The 15164-nt window shown below is 39.1% G+C and overlaps 1 protein-coding gene across 1 annotated transcript in view; it reads right to left on the bottom strand.

The window, feature by feature from the left end:
* The window catches only part of LHFPL4 (LHFPL tetraspan subfamily member 4), a 69833-nt gene extending 64879 nt beyond the window's left edge, over positions 1-4954 (bottom strand). Inside the window, exon 1 of the mRNA XM_072420692.1 lies at positions 3926-4954. Coding sequence (XP_072276793.1) covers positions 3926-4331 — 406 coding nt within the window. The 5' untranslated portion in view covers positions 4332-4954. The remainder of the gene's footprint in view (positions 1-3925) is intronic.
* Between the last annotated feature and the right edge of the window lie 10210 nt (positions 4955-15164).

The following is a 15164-nucleotide window of genomic DNA, read 5'->3' as shown; positions in this document are numbered from 1 at the left end:
GAAAATCCACCGATCCATTAAAACTGGAATTAGCTCAGCTGGACCCAACTCGTTGTATAGTCTTTAGTTACCACTTATTTCTGGAAAGTCTTGCTGGGACTAATTTTTGGCTGTGAACCTACTGTTTGCTGAACCCTGAATTAAAAGCTTTGGGTTGAATTCACTAAGCTATGAAGCATGTGGGATTTGCATTTGCTATAGTTATTTTCAGCTCTCATTGGTAAAAATGATGGCAAATAACTGTTATTATAGCGTGTTGAACTAAGCTATGACCAAAACCCTGCTTTACATCAGCTCTTTACATTTCACTCCTCATGCCCACCTAATGAAAAGTAAAATTAGCCTTAGAGTAAAATTAGACAATAAGAGTATCTTGCAATGTGTGACTCCTATGTTTAACAAGAATAAGTCGAGGTTTGCAAGCCAGTCTTAGGTTTTGGGCTGTAGAATAGGGTTGCAGACAATAAAACGAATATAATAAATAAGTTGGGACCAGGGGTGTAGTGGGGTGGGCACGCTGTGCCCTCACTTTTTTCGACAATGGGCAACATCGATCTGCCATGGACACACAGACATGAGTCGTTTCAGTGCCATGGGTAGTACTGTGCCCCCTCTTTTTTTTTTACGACTACCCCCCTGGTTGGGACATGAGTTCCCTCTTAGGAATATGATGTATACTTATACAATGATATTTAACAGGATATTACGTGTTATACTGTATAATTGTTGCAATTGTTTCACTATTTTAAATACCTTGTCAAACTTTTTTTTGTAAAATAAAAGCGTATTGAAATAAAACATATATAAGCCTCACCAAGTATCTGTTCCTATTAGTGCTACTGATATCCAATCACCATGGAGTGTATTGATTAAATGTCAATACTCTAATACTATTTCATTTTTGGAGTAGAGTTGGGTGAATGGCAACCTATGCTCAGAGTTCAGGGAGAGTTCAAGCTTTACAATTGTGAAAATACGCCCTAGGAAATTTAAGACTCCCGGGTGTCTTGTCATGTTACAAGCCGTCAGACAACACGGGGATAGACTTATCTCCCCGCAGAGAATATTGTCCAGGTGCCCAGAGATAATAGAAAATGCTTTTTAGGGTTTTAATGTATCCGCATAATGACTTGATCATAAACATGTTCATCCTGTACATTTATTATTTGCTTTTATTTTGCTGAACAGCTAATGCTCACTGATTTGAAGAAACTATACCATTAAAATCATTGCATTTGAAACAGCATATCAATATATCAAATAATAATGGGATAAAAACCTAATGCATAGAAGCCATCAGAACAGCAAATTGACTTATGCAGCAAAATAGATTTCCCATTTACAGACCACTATGCCATAAATGTGAATATTATTTAAATTCCTTATTAAAAATGCATGTGTTTATGCATCCTCCTAATGAGCTACTAAAGCGTATACCTTATAGACACATAAATATGTTGATGCTCTATTGATTATGAGTGTCTTTTTCCTACGCAAGCCAAGTGCATTGTGGGAAATTCTCCCTCCCTAATCCACGGGTACTAACGTGATTGCAATATCCAGGTACCTTGCCGCAAAGGAGATGCATTTCTACATAGCTAATGCAGGGTGGCTTTTCCAAACTGACTTTCCAATGTGATATTAACCATAGACCTGTTTCAAGGATTCTAAGCTGGGCTTGGTGTATAGAACATTGCCAGTATCAGCAATCACACTTCATTAAACACCAGAATATATCTTAAGGATAAGGTGGTGGAAATGGGGGCTAAAGCTTAAAATTATCATGGAGGAAAGCATATTAAATAATTTATTTCCCTTTTTTGGGATATGGCTATTTTTTTGCCATTATTTCATCTGTTTAACCATTTTACAGGTATATGTTCAACTAAATGAACGTAACAGAAAACACAAATTCTATCATTCTATGTAACTACCTAGCTATCTTTATTATCCAAATGAATAAATGTTAGAAATTTAAATTAGGGAAGCACTAAATGTATACTGTTCAGGTGTCTCTTTGATTTATCCATTGATCCATGAAACCATTCATTTGGCCAAATGATTAGTAATTAATAAAAAAAGCAAGCTATCCATCTCTCCAGTCTAATATTTCCTATGTAAGGTTACAAGTAGACCAAGCTTTTATTAGATACATAGAGATTGTACATGGCTTCTTATAGTAACAATTAAGCAACAAAATGTGTGGGCAGCAGACACTTTGCCATCCAATCTGTTGCAATGCATCTGTTCTCTATGTTATAATAAAAATAAAAAAAGTGTACAGCCATATTAGTGTCAGAATGCTTGTGATTAATGAACAAAGCATGACTTCTCTGCATAGCAGCCCAGAGATAAATACAGCTCATAAAGGATCACTCCTTGTAGTACAGAGGACACTGATGTGCTATTTTTAGGTTACCAAAGGTTCTGTAATGCAATTGTATCCTATTGCTGCCAAGAGGCAGATTTTTCTCTCAGTTATTGTCCCCTCTTATTAAAATAGCATTCACACATCCCAGTGGATGTGTAACACCTTGTAATTAAACTCTATTCTGCATCTCTCATTCCCTATAAAACCAGAGCTGCGTTGATGTACAGCGCTGCGTAATATGTTGGCGCTATATAAAAATCCTGTTTAATAATAATAATAATAATAATATTAATAATAGTAATGTAACACTAAGCTCTATGACAAGCCCTGGTTGGTAATCAGGCAACCTATATTGTAATTTACTCATGACCTGTAATCCATTTCTTCTTCTCACCTCTAGTGAAGCAGAAACTATCATTGGATGCTTACTTTCTGCCCCAATATAAAAGCAGCTTAGACTGACTGCATGACGGATAGACCCTTATAGACCACCATATCCACCATCTAATGCCTTATGACTAATGATGGTGCCTGCAATACACAATAATGGTGCCTAGACACAAGAAGGAAAAAAAACTTGCAGCCTTATTGGACATTACTATAGTCATGCACCTTGTCTGTACACTAAGGCTCCCATAATGAAAACCATCCATCAAATTCAATGCATTTTGCAGCTGAACAGTGAGAAGACTCTGAACTTTATCCTGATGTAGATATGAACACACAGTCATTAGGGATGAGCAGAAAGATTTTGGCAAAATGTATATGGTGCTGGTAATTTCACAGAACAAGCAATTCTATTGTTTGCTTTGCTACTTCCACAGAACTTGCTTGAAAACAAAAATCTGCACTATTGTTTGTTCAGAGGGAATCAATTTTAGGCAGAGGGGGTGTATTGGCATACATTATTACAGCCATTCTGAAGCAGGGGTCCATGGAACCCCAGAGTTTTTTCCTCAAACTTTGGCTGAATGACCTACCATTTAATGATGCCTGCATAGATATGGGGCCAACACTACTTTGTAAAGCCATTCATGACATGAATGATGTCTGAGTTGTCTATAAAAAGTGTTATTTTAGACACTAATATAGGGGGCATTCTTTCCATTGGTTACTAATTTAGGTCTTTTCTCCCCATGAGCCCCAACTGTGGTTTTAGAAGACCTGAAACCAATTTAAATACTGTTTTGTATATCAAATGTATTGTTCTATTTGTGTTTTTCTTTTTTTGGGTCATTGTGTACTTTTGCTGATATTTCAGTAAAAAAAAAGGACAATAATGAGGTTATTAAGGGGCAAAGGCACAAGCACAGGTCCAGGTTCAAAGAAGCTTCTGTAACCCTAAGGAGTCATTTCAATCTCCCTGTACCCATAAAAGCCACCTTAGCAGCACCTTCTCATTTTTAAGATAGCTAAATTTCACCAGCAACATTTTGCTCATCCATTGATAGAATAATCATGGTAGGTGTTTGGGAATCTTTGGGATCCATTCTCGTGGAAGATGCCATGTTTGGAAGACTACTACCCCCAAATGACCCCTCTTCCCCCATTTACCTGCACACAGCTGCATCCAGGCGCAGATCTTGTACACAGTGGCCGTGTTGCAGAAGAAGAACAAGGCGAAGCAGGTAATGCAGCCCAGAATCAGCACCATGGACAGCAACACGAAGAAAGCGGCGGCTTTGAAGGCTCCAGAGGGGATAGTGCTGAAGTCGGTGAAAGACCCCCGGCAGGTAAATTCCCTATTGCCCCCTCCATTGCCCACACAGTAATGGAAGAGCCCAAAGTAGCCAGGCTTGGGTGTATTGACACTGTCCCCTATCCAGTAGGGTTGTATGAACACCACCACATTGATGATGGCAAAGCATATGGTGAAGATGGCCCAAAGCACTCCTATGGCTCTTGAGTTTCTCATGTAATTGTCATGGTAGAGCTTGGAGGCTTCTTGTGATGGCAGCATCTTGCCTAGCGCTCAGATGCCCTCCTGCACAGTGTAGCAGACAAAAACACACAAAAGCCCCTTTAGATGCCACCACCAGGCTTGCAATCCCTAGGAACCTGGATGTCCATGCACCCTTAGATTGGGCATGCAGTTGGTAGGCAGAAGAAGGGGAATTCCGATGCTAGTTTGGGGATGCCAATGTTCAAGCTGCCAATCACTGTCCCTGGGAGCAACATGAGCCAAAGGGGATGCCAGCGATCAGATGCCCAGAGCTGGAAATAAGCCTAGCAGGTGATGCCATAGACCCAGGCCATTGGTAAAGGAAGCAGGTTGTTAAAATATCGGAGACTTGGCCGTCTCTAGCCTTCCCTGCAGCGGCTGGGAATCCATTTTTGCTGTGTGCCTGATGCGCGCTCCCGAGCACCTGCGCGCTCCCGATGCAATGCAGACTTGGGGGAGAAGAGAGAAAGGGAGAGAGGAAAAAAAAAAACACTCTTTGCCTCTCTTTGTGAGCTTCAGCAGCTGTGATCTCATCTGCTTTCTGTGGCAGCATCAACTGCAAAGGACAGCAGCGAATAGCCTGCTATTTACTAAGAATTGAAGCTTGCAAGGGATTATTCCAGCCCTCTGCTCCCCCTGATCCCTCTGTAATCCTCCAGTGATTCTGTGTTAATACAACATGCAGCCCCCATTGTTATTCATGCAGTCAGTATGCATTCTGGATCAGCAGGGCTTTCCCTTAGTCCTTTCTCTTGCAGTGTGCCAGGCTGCCACACTGGTGATATGAAGTGGCATGTGCCCACTAGGGGCCAGGAAAGACCACTGATCCTGTTCATCTTCATTAGACATAAATGCATAGATTTTCACTTCAGTGCCTGGCAAATGTTCCATTGCTTTTTTCCCTGTTTCCCTTAAAGGGTCAGTGCATCACAAATGTGGTTATTGTATATGCTGATCAGCTGGTTCACCTATTTGCTATATATATATATATAGTAGATTCCAGGAATTACATTTTTTTAGCACCCCTGGGGTCACAGCCAACTGCTGTCGCTGTTTCCTTGATCCGCTTTTTCAAAAAAAGCGGAAGCGGGGATAATTGCATCAAGAATGAAGCTTATTCTTAATATATTTTATTGCAGCAATGAGACTTTTTCTTAAAGCAGGAGTGAAACTGTGCAGAAGTGATCATTTTATTGCAGCAATGAGACTTTTTGAAGCAGGTATAATTTTTTTTATTGCAGCAGGAGTAAGACTGTCTTCATATCTGAATATTTTAATATAACCAACAACAGAATTGCTGTCATCATTATATGAGTTTGGGGTAGGGTAGTCAGCCCCAATATGTTGCAAATCATTTTATTAATAAGGAACAATCAGTTCTGTTGTTCACAGCGATGGTGACTTGATTGAGAAGATTTAATAGGCTGCTAAGGGCAATCTCTGCACAATCTCCAGTAGGGTGTCCATACACCTTATAATCCATTTAGGAAGTGTGGTGAGCTTTTCAAATGTGCATTGTGCTTTAAGAGCAATAGCAATAAAATGAATGGGAAAACAACAGAAAAAAAAAGCTCTCCAAGGCTGGAGAGGATACACTTTCATCAGTGAAGCTGGGTGATTAAGCAAACCTGGAATGGATCCGGTCCAGGATTGAAAACATTTGATATCAAATAGCAAATGACTTTGAAGAAACTCATTCCAGGTTTGCTGGATCACCCAGCTGCACTGATGAAAGTGTATCCTCTCCAGCCTTGGAGAGCTTTAATAAATCAGCCCCATGGTGTTCTCTCTGCTGTGTTGTCACCCTGTACAGATGGACTGAAGAATAGGCTGGAGGTGAGCTTTAATGACAATGACAGGTTCACATTAAAGAAAAATCCTATAATGTTTGATTTGGGTGGAGCGGATTTTATTGCCATTCTTCACTGCTATCCAAAAATCCCCTAAAAACTAAATATCAAAGCCATTATCAAGACTTGGGTGAGATAAAAGAAATTCACCATCTTTATCACACAATACACCAGTCATAGAAATATTAGCTTTTATTTTAACTGACCTCCTGCAACTACAAAGACCCTGCGTGTCACCTGGTCATGAAAGTACCGAGGAATACAGATTAGAAGATGTAAAGGGAATTTAATGTGTTTTTAGGAACTGGTCATTTTGGACCTTGTTCCTTTTTATGCTTGGGACTGTTTTGTATGTTCCAGCCATCAGTGTGAGCCATAGGCACCCTGTCACATACTCTTTAGGCTATCCTTATCCAATAATATGGAGCTCAGTAGCTCAAGCTGTAATAATACAAAATTTCAATAAGAGAGACAATATGAAATCAAGCAGCTGCCGGGATAAACTCATAATGCCATGAAACACCACTGTCAGGAGTTTATCCTGTATTGTCTCTGTGTTTTTAAAACAAAGATATAACATCAATAATAAAAATATATCAAACATCAACATGATAAAACAAGGAAACATTGTTTATGTGTCACTGACCTCTTTATTTATTATAATTCCTCATATGGAAAGGTTACAACAATGCTGGATCACATAGAAATGCCTATGGTGTTTGAATGAATCATCAGATGTTTTACAAATGGCCATGAAGGAATCTATTATAAAAAAGAATCAAGCTTCAGCTACCAAGTATGTGTGCCTATTGCATTGTTTTCCAGGGTAAATAGAAATTAATAAAGGTATAAATAAAATGTGTCTAAGGGAGGGGGAAAACATCTTTATATATCCCTATAGTAGTTGAAATTGATGGACCTTGGCTAACTTATATATAGAATAAGTAATAATGTATAAAATAACTTTTTATATACCGTATATACCAATATTGCACAAGAAAAACTCTCATTTGAATGTTTCAGATTTGTTCCTCCCAATCATAATCTCATAATTAAATATAAAACAATATTAGAACTCTTCATTTACCAACATTACAAAGGAAATAATTTTATTGTCCATACAAAAAACATCCAGTAACTTTGTCATCATGGTAAAAACCAACTGCAAAAATTCAGTTTTAATGTATAATAACAGCCCATGCCGTATTGTTATCATTGCCAAAATAAGGTTATGTGTAAGAATTGGTGTGACATATTTCACAAAATATTTGGATCACTTCTTCAGACGGCTTTGTATACTGTATAATAAAACATAGACCATAAAGAATTTTATGTATATAAATCTAGATGTACATATATGCATGCATTTATGCCAGAAAAACAAAATAAATGTATATTCCTAAGGCAATGTACATATGTCAGGTGATTCGGGCTCATCTCGGGTGAGAATCTGACATGTGTACAGAGATCGCCGGAGGTCGTTCACTGATTTGTCCTGGCGGATCCATGAGTGACCGACAATACAAGTGAAGGGAGGAGAACACAGCAGGGTGCTGCTTGCTCGTTCTCCCCTCTGCATAAAATAGAATGGTGCTGTGTGTACAGTGCTCCTTCATTCATCTTTCCTTCACAATAATTGTGCTGTGTATGCAGGCTTAGATCATAGAAGTTTTAGACTTGTTCAGAATAAATTTGTTTTTTTTCCCATTCTGTTTGGCACATAAAGGCATGTCCGAGCAAAAGTGTGTGCTTTGACCTGCTCACTTGCATCTCTTACCTAACCATTGGTCAGTGGGCAGCACATCATGTTCAAAGTTTTGACTTCCTAGCTAAAGTCAGTATTTGCATACCAGAAAAGCCTTCTGATTGGTTGTTGGAGCCTTCAATGCACAGACACCAAGACGTTCATTCAAGACAAAATACTAGTTTTAACTATTAATATGTTTGATTAGCATTATGCACCATTCTCCTACCTTTCTGACTTGCAATAATTGCAGATCTGAATTATCCATTGCCTGCAAGACCATTGTCTGGAGAATAAAGGTTTATAGGTCTAAGATTATTTTTGCAGAGTCTACAGGGTCATCATAGCTTGCACATTCTTTTATTAAACATAATTGATTGAAGAATGATCTATGGGGTCTTAGGTTTTGGTGTTCACACCAAGGAAAGGCATTTTCTAACTGGATGCTTTGGCTCACCTAACATTATAAACTAGCATAAAAAAGCCCAGCTTACTTTTCAGTTTATATCAGATTAATACATTATAAATACGTGAAAGCAAAAGAATCAGAATCCTAACGATAGTTTTCTTAAAAAGAAGACACAGCCTGAGTAGAAAAATTGTTTGCTTCTGCCAGCTGCAGAAAAATGCCTTTACTGTCTGTGTGGAAGCAGTGGTCTTTCTGCAGAGGACCATTATGTCCCCTGATGGGTTAGAGCTAAAGCTCAGCAATCATTGGAATGTATGAGCTTTGCTGAATGGACAACTCCCATTGGGGACATCTCATACAAGCAAAAACCAAGCATAGGTTAACACAATGCCCCTACGTGAGCAATGGTGAATGGGCCCTAGGCTAAAGTTGGGCTTTATGAGCAGATCAGGACAGGCTTAACTGATGTGTAATTAGGTTGGTAATTGTGTTCCTAACCAGGGGTTCCACTGTAATTTTGGTGTATTGTCACCCAAACACCGGAAACATTTTAAGACTACAGAACATCTCCTTCTCCTTAACACGTGGAATATTCTGCAATCCACAGATGGTGCTGGAGACAATGCTAACTGATATCAATGCAGTACATGCATGGGAAGTTTTTAGCATACAAGACTAACTGGCAGGATCAACCAGTATTTGTGTACTTATGGAACAAATATAGCAAAGTGTTTCTTTGCCATATTAAAAATTGAACTCCAGGCACCAAACCATTCATTAAACTCTTCATATACTCTTCAAGAACCACAAAGGAAATAAATTTACTTTAGTGCACCAAATGCCTTTTTTTATTTTGTATAGGTAGCAATGGTATCATCACTGTGCTAGAAAAACCTTGTGCAGGGACCAGAGCTGTCAGAGGGGCCCAGCAGGCCGACCTTCCACTGACTCCCTGCAGAAAACTACTGGATGGGTACAAGACCAGTCACCCTGCACACGCACAGAGAACAGCAGTGACTGGTCTTTATTACAGGAAGTCCCTTTACAGAACAAAGCTTTAACTGGATTAATAGAAATAAAGAATGGACCTGGAGAAGATAGACTGGGTGATCCAAAATCCAGCAACCGATCTGGTGCAAGACTGAAAACATTTGCCAAAAATTAGGAAATGATTTTTAGGAAATCCATTCCAGGTGTGCTGAATCACCCAGGTCCTCCCATGTTAGTCTATCTTCTCCAGTCTTGTAAGACTTTAATAAACCAGGTCAAATATTCAGATAAGACTACAAATACTTCTTGTACCTAGACAATCTTTTCTTGTCCTGGAGTTCAGCTTTAACAAAGCGAATAGGAGAAGTTTCTTGTTAGAGTTTCCATACACTTTAACTGAGGATTTTGGTTACAAAGTTTCTGTTATATTCCAGATATATTTTTGCCTGAAATATATATTTTCCAGGAAAGGGGACTTCCCACTGCTACAAAGTAATGACAATGTAATTTTTATTCTGTGTTAAGGTACAAAGCTGACATGAAGAATAAGCGGTGGTGCAGAGCAGACTGCAGGGAACAGATAGCTGGACATCAGCCAATCATGTCTTTTCTCTTTTGCTTTAGAGAACCTTTTCCTTACCACTGTCACTGTGTCAGCAACTTCATCCCAGAATTTTTACTAATGAGATTCCATGCATTGCTCCCTCAGACTTCCTCTGTTATAAGAATCTGTACATTGATATCTTTATAGAAATAGGAGTGCTCATCAAAGAAGGAAATAAACTTCTTACCATTTATAACCGTTGCAGCCTACCGGTAAAATCTTTCCTTCCTCTATGTTCCTCCAGTATAAAAATGTTTAAAATAACTTCTTTCCCTGTTTTTTTGCACTGATTTGTTTCTAATATGTTGCGCTTTTTGATTTTTGAGTAATTAAAAGACTTTTGATATGACAATTTGATCTGCAATCTCTTCTTTCCCAATTCAGATATTTAGTAATGTGAAATAAAAATGTGTTTATAAAGAGATGAACTTAACTTTCAGTAGGATTTTTGAGAATTTGTTAAAGTGCATATATTTGCTAGATATAAGAGATGCATATTAAAAAGCAGCAAAAAAGGAAACTAGTATATATATATATATATATATATATAAGTATTTTTAAATGCCAAAGCGGTACATTTGACATTTAAAAATACTTATTATTTTAAATTTCCCGCCTGATCCAGCCACATGCTCACACGTCCCATGATCATCGGGCATCTGTGGGGACGCAGATGTCGGGCATCGCCAGGGGACACAGATGCTGGGCAGGTCATCGCTGGAGGACGCCGTGGACACATGGGGACCAGGTAAGCGTTCCAATTTCTTTTATAATTCCCCCCTGAGTGTGTCTCGGGGGTCACAGCTTTTGGTACAGAAAATAAATCCTGAGCCACACTCAAATGTTTTGAATCCTGGGCAGGATCCATTCCAGGTTTCTTGGATCACCCAGATTCACTGATGAAAGTGTATCCTCTCCAGCCTTGTAGAGCTTTAATAAATCAGACCCATTGCATTTGCTTGCCTATTGTTTGGACCACCCCACCTAAACATTTATTTTCTGGTCACAAGCTTATCTGATTCTCCATGGGCTTCAGCTCTACACCTGCTCTGGTTTTCATCTCCCTGCATTCCATATATCAGTCTTTTAAAGTGTTCTGCAGTAAAGAACAAATGCGAACAATAAAGATGTTTAGGCGTGTTTGATTAATCCTCGCTTCGGTCCGCTCCCTCTGCCGGTGTGTGTTAGAAATTCAGATGAGCCTGTTTGGTAATGTGTTCAGTCTCTGGCGTAGCAACAGTGATGTGGATTGAAAATATCACCCCTGTCAGGGAGGTGGGGTAGGATAACCTGTTTTCTGTCTACAAAGCTTACTCTGCTGCTGATACTAATCAAATGGTGACACTGAATAATATTTGACCTATTGCATCATGCCAAATTCTGTACAAAATTCTGCAGCATTCAGCCTTAGAAGCCAAAAAGACGCCTCCATTCTGTTCTCTCCTTCATTTGCATGTTTTGCAGATATGCGTGATAGGTGTCTGTTTTATGTCAGCCATTGCTGCACTCCAACACATTTGTGTCCAATGACAAGGCCCCATCCAAGTGTTCCTGCACCAATCACTAATGGGGACAGATCTCTGCATAGCTAGACACAAATCAAAAAACACCTAAAACACTAAAAACACAAAAACTAATCTACACCTGTAATTGGAAATATTTTCTGAATGATTAGGAATGTGGATAATGAGACTGCATGGAGATTACTGGAGTTAGAAAACCCTCATTTGTGTCTATGTATTCCCCATAATACTTGGTTGTTTTTTACAAAAAAAATGTTTTTATTTCTCCATTTTCTTCAAGAATTGGAGGATTTCAGCAAAATCTCAACATTTGGGGTTTTTAGAGGTAAAATATTAGTAGCTGCTAAGGGTTAAGGGTTATTTATAAAACGGAATCTGACATTCCCTTAAACATTCCCTGGTGGGAATCAATTACTGCCATTGAAACACATGGACCTGGAAGATTCCTAAAAGACCTGGGCCTGATTATTAAAGCTCTCCAAGACTGGAGAAGATACACTTACATCAGTGAAGCTGGAATGAATAAATCTGGTCTAGGATTGAAAACATTTGCTAACAAACATGAGTTGAAGAAATTCATTCCAGGTTTGCTGGATCACCCAGCTTCACTGATGAAAGTGTATCCTCTCCAGCCCTGGAGAGCTTTAATAAATCAGGCCCAATGTTTTATGGAATGTCTAATTCCCTATTTTATAAATGGAGCCCTTCATGACACCTGAAGGGTTACAGAACCTGTTTCTACTACCCTGGACCCCATCTTGGTGAAACAAAACAGCCCTTGGTAGCTTAATAATTTTATAGTTTTTCACAGTGAATAAAAGGACATTGCAAAAAGAATAAAAGACAAAAAAAATTTAAAGCCTTTTATACAAATATTTGGATTTATAAGATACAAATATTTACGTATACACAAACAGGAGGGCATACAAATTAAAAGGATAATATTAATTAATATTGTAAATATTAAATAATCATTATAATAATAAAAATAATGTAAATAATAATATATTAGAAATATTTTTAAAGCATATTTTGAAAAAATTAGGAGTTCCTGTTACAGAAAAAAACATTCTGACTGTAAAATAAATTTTGCCAAAATCGCTATTTGTGGCCAGATGACCATTGTAATCTGTTTTGTCTGGACGAAAAACTATATCCCTGGATAAGTAGATACAAGTGGATACTACAAGTAGTTACTATATTTAATTTGGGTGAATCTTTACTGAACCTAATATATCTAAAATACCATTTGGATTGTAAAAGGAAAAGGCAAATCCGATGAATGCACTTGTATTGGGGTTACCTGTAGAGGCAATGACCAAACTTGACTTGGGTGAACCTATAAGGCCCCTTTTAGACTTGCAGTCAGAGACCGAGCGGTTAACCTCTCCCAGTCGACCCTACTGAACTACTATGCAATCATTTTAAGCTTTGTCATGCAGTTCAGTGCCGTTCTTTCTCCACGGGAGGAAAAGCAGTTGCATAGCCATAAGCGGCTTTTTGCTGGAACCACGCCATGATATTCACCACAACTGCAGACACGTGGAAATGCATGCATAAAACGGTTCCCAGCTGCTCCCATTTAGTTGAATGGGAGTGGTTTTGAGCACAGTTGAGCCTGTAGAAGATTGCTGTGGTCAACTTCAAAATTGAAATAGCAGTATTTTATCTGTTATGGACAAGAAACTTTATATCCTCTACTATGTCCGATTTTTTAATTTATTTTACACTTTTGTGTAAATTTTAGTTTGCAGCGTGCACATAAAGATTTGCCTGGATAAGAGAGAAGACCTCAAGGTGGAAGTCAATGATGTGATGGGGCTTTGTTACCCTACACAAAGATTGCCTGTCTTTGCTGGTGACACACCAATAAACAAGGAGAGATGTCAGAACACAAAGAAATAGAACTAGTTATAATTACAGAGCGATGAAACAACTTGGACGCAGAGACAGGGAGACGTGTACAATTACAGCAGAGAAATGTGACAAAGATCACACAGAGAGTGACAGACATATATAGTGTGTGTTACAGAGGATTCGTGACCATCACAGGGATCACAGAGAATGACTTCTGTGACATTGGGTTGTACATGGCATGGGAGAGATGATGAGAAAGAGACAGGAAAGTAGTAGAAAAAGAGAGGGAGAGAGGGTCAGAGGGGATGGAGAGAGAGAGAGAGAGAGAGGAAGAGGAAAAAGAGAGAAAGTAAAAGGAAAAATGAGAGAGGAAGATAAAGAGGGGTAAAGAGAGGAGAGTGGGAAAGGGGGAGAGAGATTGGGAGAGTCAGAGATATAGAGGAGATGGGAGAGAGTGGTGGACGTCATGAAAGAGAGAGGATAGAGCAAGCATGGGCAAACTACGGCCCCCGGCCCATATACAGCCCGTTAGGCTTTTTTATCTGGCCCGTTGAACTCTCTCTCTACTTCAGCAGCTCCGCCTGGACAAATCCCGGGCTCGGGGAAGTGGAATAACCCGCCACTCACCCATCGCTGGCTCAGATCTGCTATGGGAAAGTGGGCAGGGTTATGCTATGATGATGTCACGTTCAATGGCGTCATGATGGCATAAACCCACCCACTCTCCAATCGGCCCTACCATTTTGCCAAATTTTAGAACAGATTGTGGCCCCTGAGTGAAAAAGTTTGCCCATCCCTGGGATAGAGGGAGAGAGAGAAAGGGAGAGGTAGAGAGAGGGGGGCAGGAAAGGGGGAAAGAGAGAGACAAAAACAGAGATATAGAGGAGGTGGGAAAGAAAGGTGAAAAGGGAAGAATGAGTAAGGGAGGTGTGGAGGTAGAGGAGTTGGGAGGTCACAAACATGAGAAAGAAAAGGGGGAGTGAAAAAAAAGAAAAAGGAGTGAGAGAAGAAGAGAATAGTGATAGGAAAACAGGAAAGGGGAGGAGAGAGTGGGAGAGATAGTGGAGATAGGAGAAAGAAGTGGAGAAGTGGAAGTGGAGGTGGAGGGGACAATGGTAAAAGAAGTAGTGGATAAGAAGACAGGAAGGAGGAAAAGATTGAGAATAGCAGAAAGAAGGGGAAATGAATGAAATGAAAGAATACATAAAGGATTCTGTGGGAAAGGGGTGAGTATTGGAGATGAAGAAGGTGAGAGATAACTCATACCTAGGTTGGTCACTATGGGCCGGTGTGCTGAACAAACATTACAAACCTAGAACTTTAAAAACCATGGAAAGATTACACTTGTCTACATTGGATAAAAGATAGTTGTCCTTAATTAACATGTTCCTATAACTGAAAGCTGACATAAAAAGTCTACTAATTGAATTTCTCGGCTTACACTGCGAACATAACAAGAGACAAGGTGACTGGTAGGAGAGGTGATAATACCGTTTGCATAGAAATTGGTACCTCAATGTCATTGTACACTGTATAGAATTCTTTAACAACTGAGCTTTACTGAATGAATTTAAAATGATTCAAATACAATGTATACAGTGATATAGATAATGAATACCATTATTAGTGTGCCAGAGAAAAGAATTTAAAGGGAACTTCAATAGGTGAAATTTATGAGCTGCCATTGCTGACTGCACATTTGTCAACTTGGTCACTAATCAAAATTCTGAGATGGTTAAAAATTGGAAATGAAAACTGTTTTTATTAGATGAATAGAAGATGTTAGCAATCTCAAGGTCAAATCACCAGCAATCACTGGAAATATTATGTGTTGGCAAAGATTGAGCCGTGTTTAGAACAAGCATCTCCTCCCT

The sequence above is a fragment of the Pyxicephalus adspersus genome, chromosome 8 (genome assembly GCF_032062135.1).
Source record: "Pyxicephalus adspersus chromosome 8, UCB_Pads_2.0, whole genome shotgun sequence".
Classification (NCBI taxonomy): Eukaryota; Metazoa; Chordata; class Amphibia; order Anura; family Pyxicephalidae; genus Pyxicephalus; species Pyxicephalus adspersus.
Note: the sequence above shows the minus strand (reverse complement) of the source record. Positions and strands in the feature narration are given on the sequence as shown.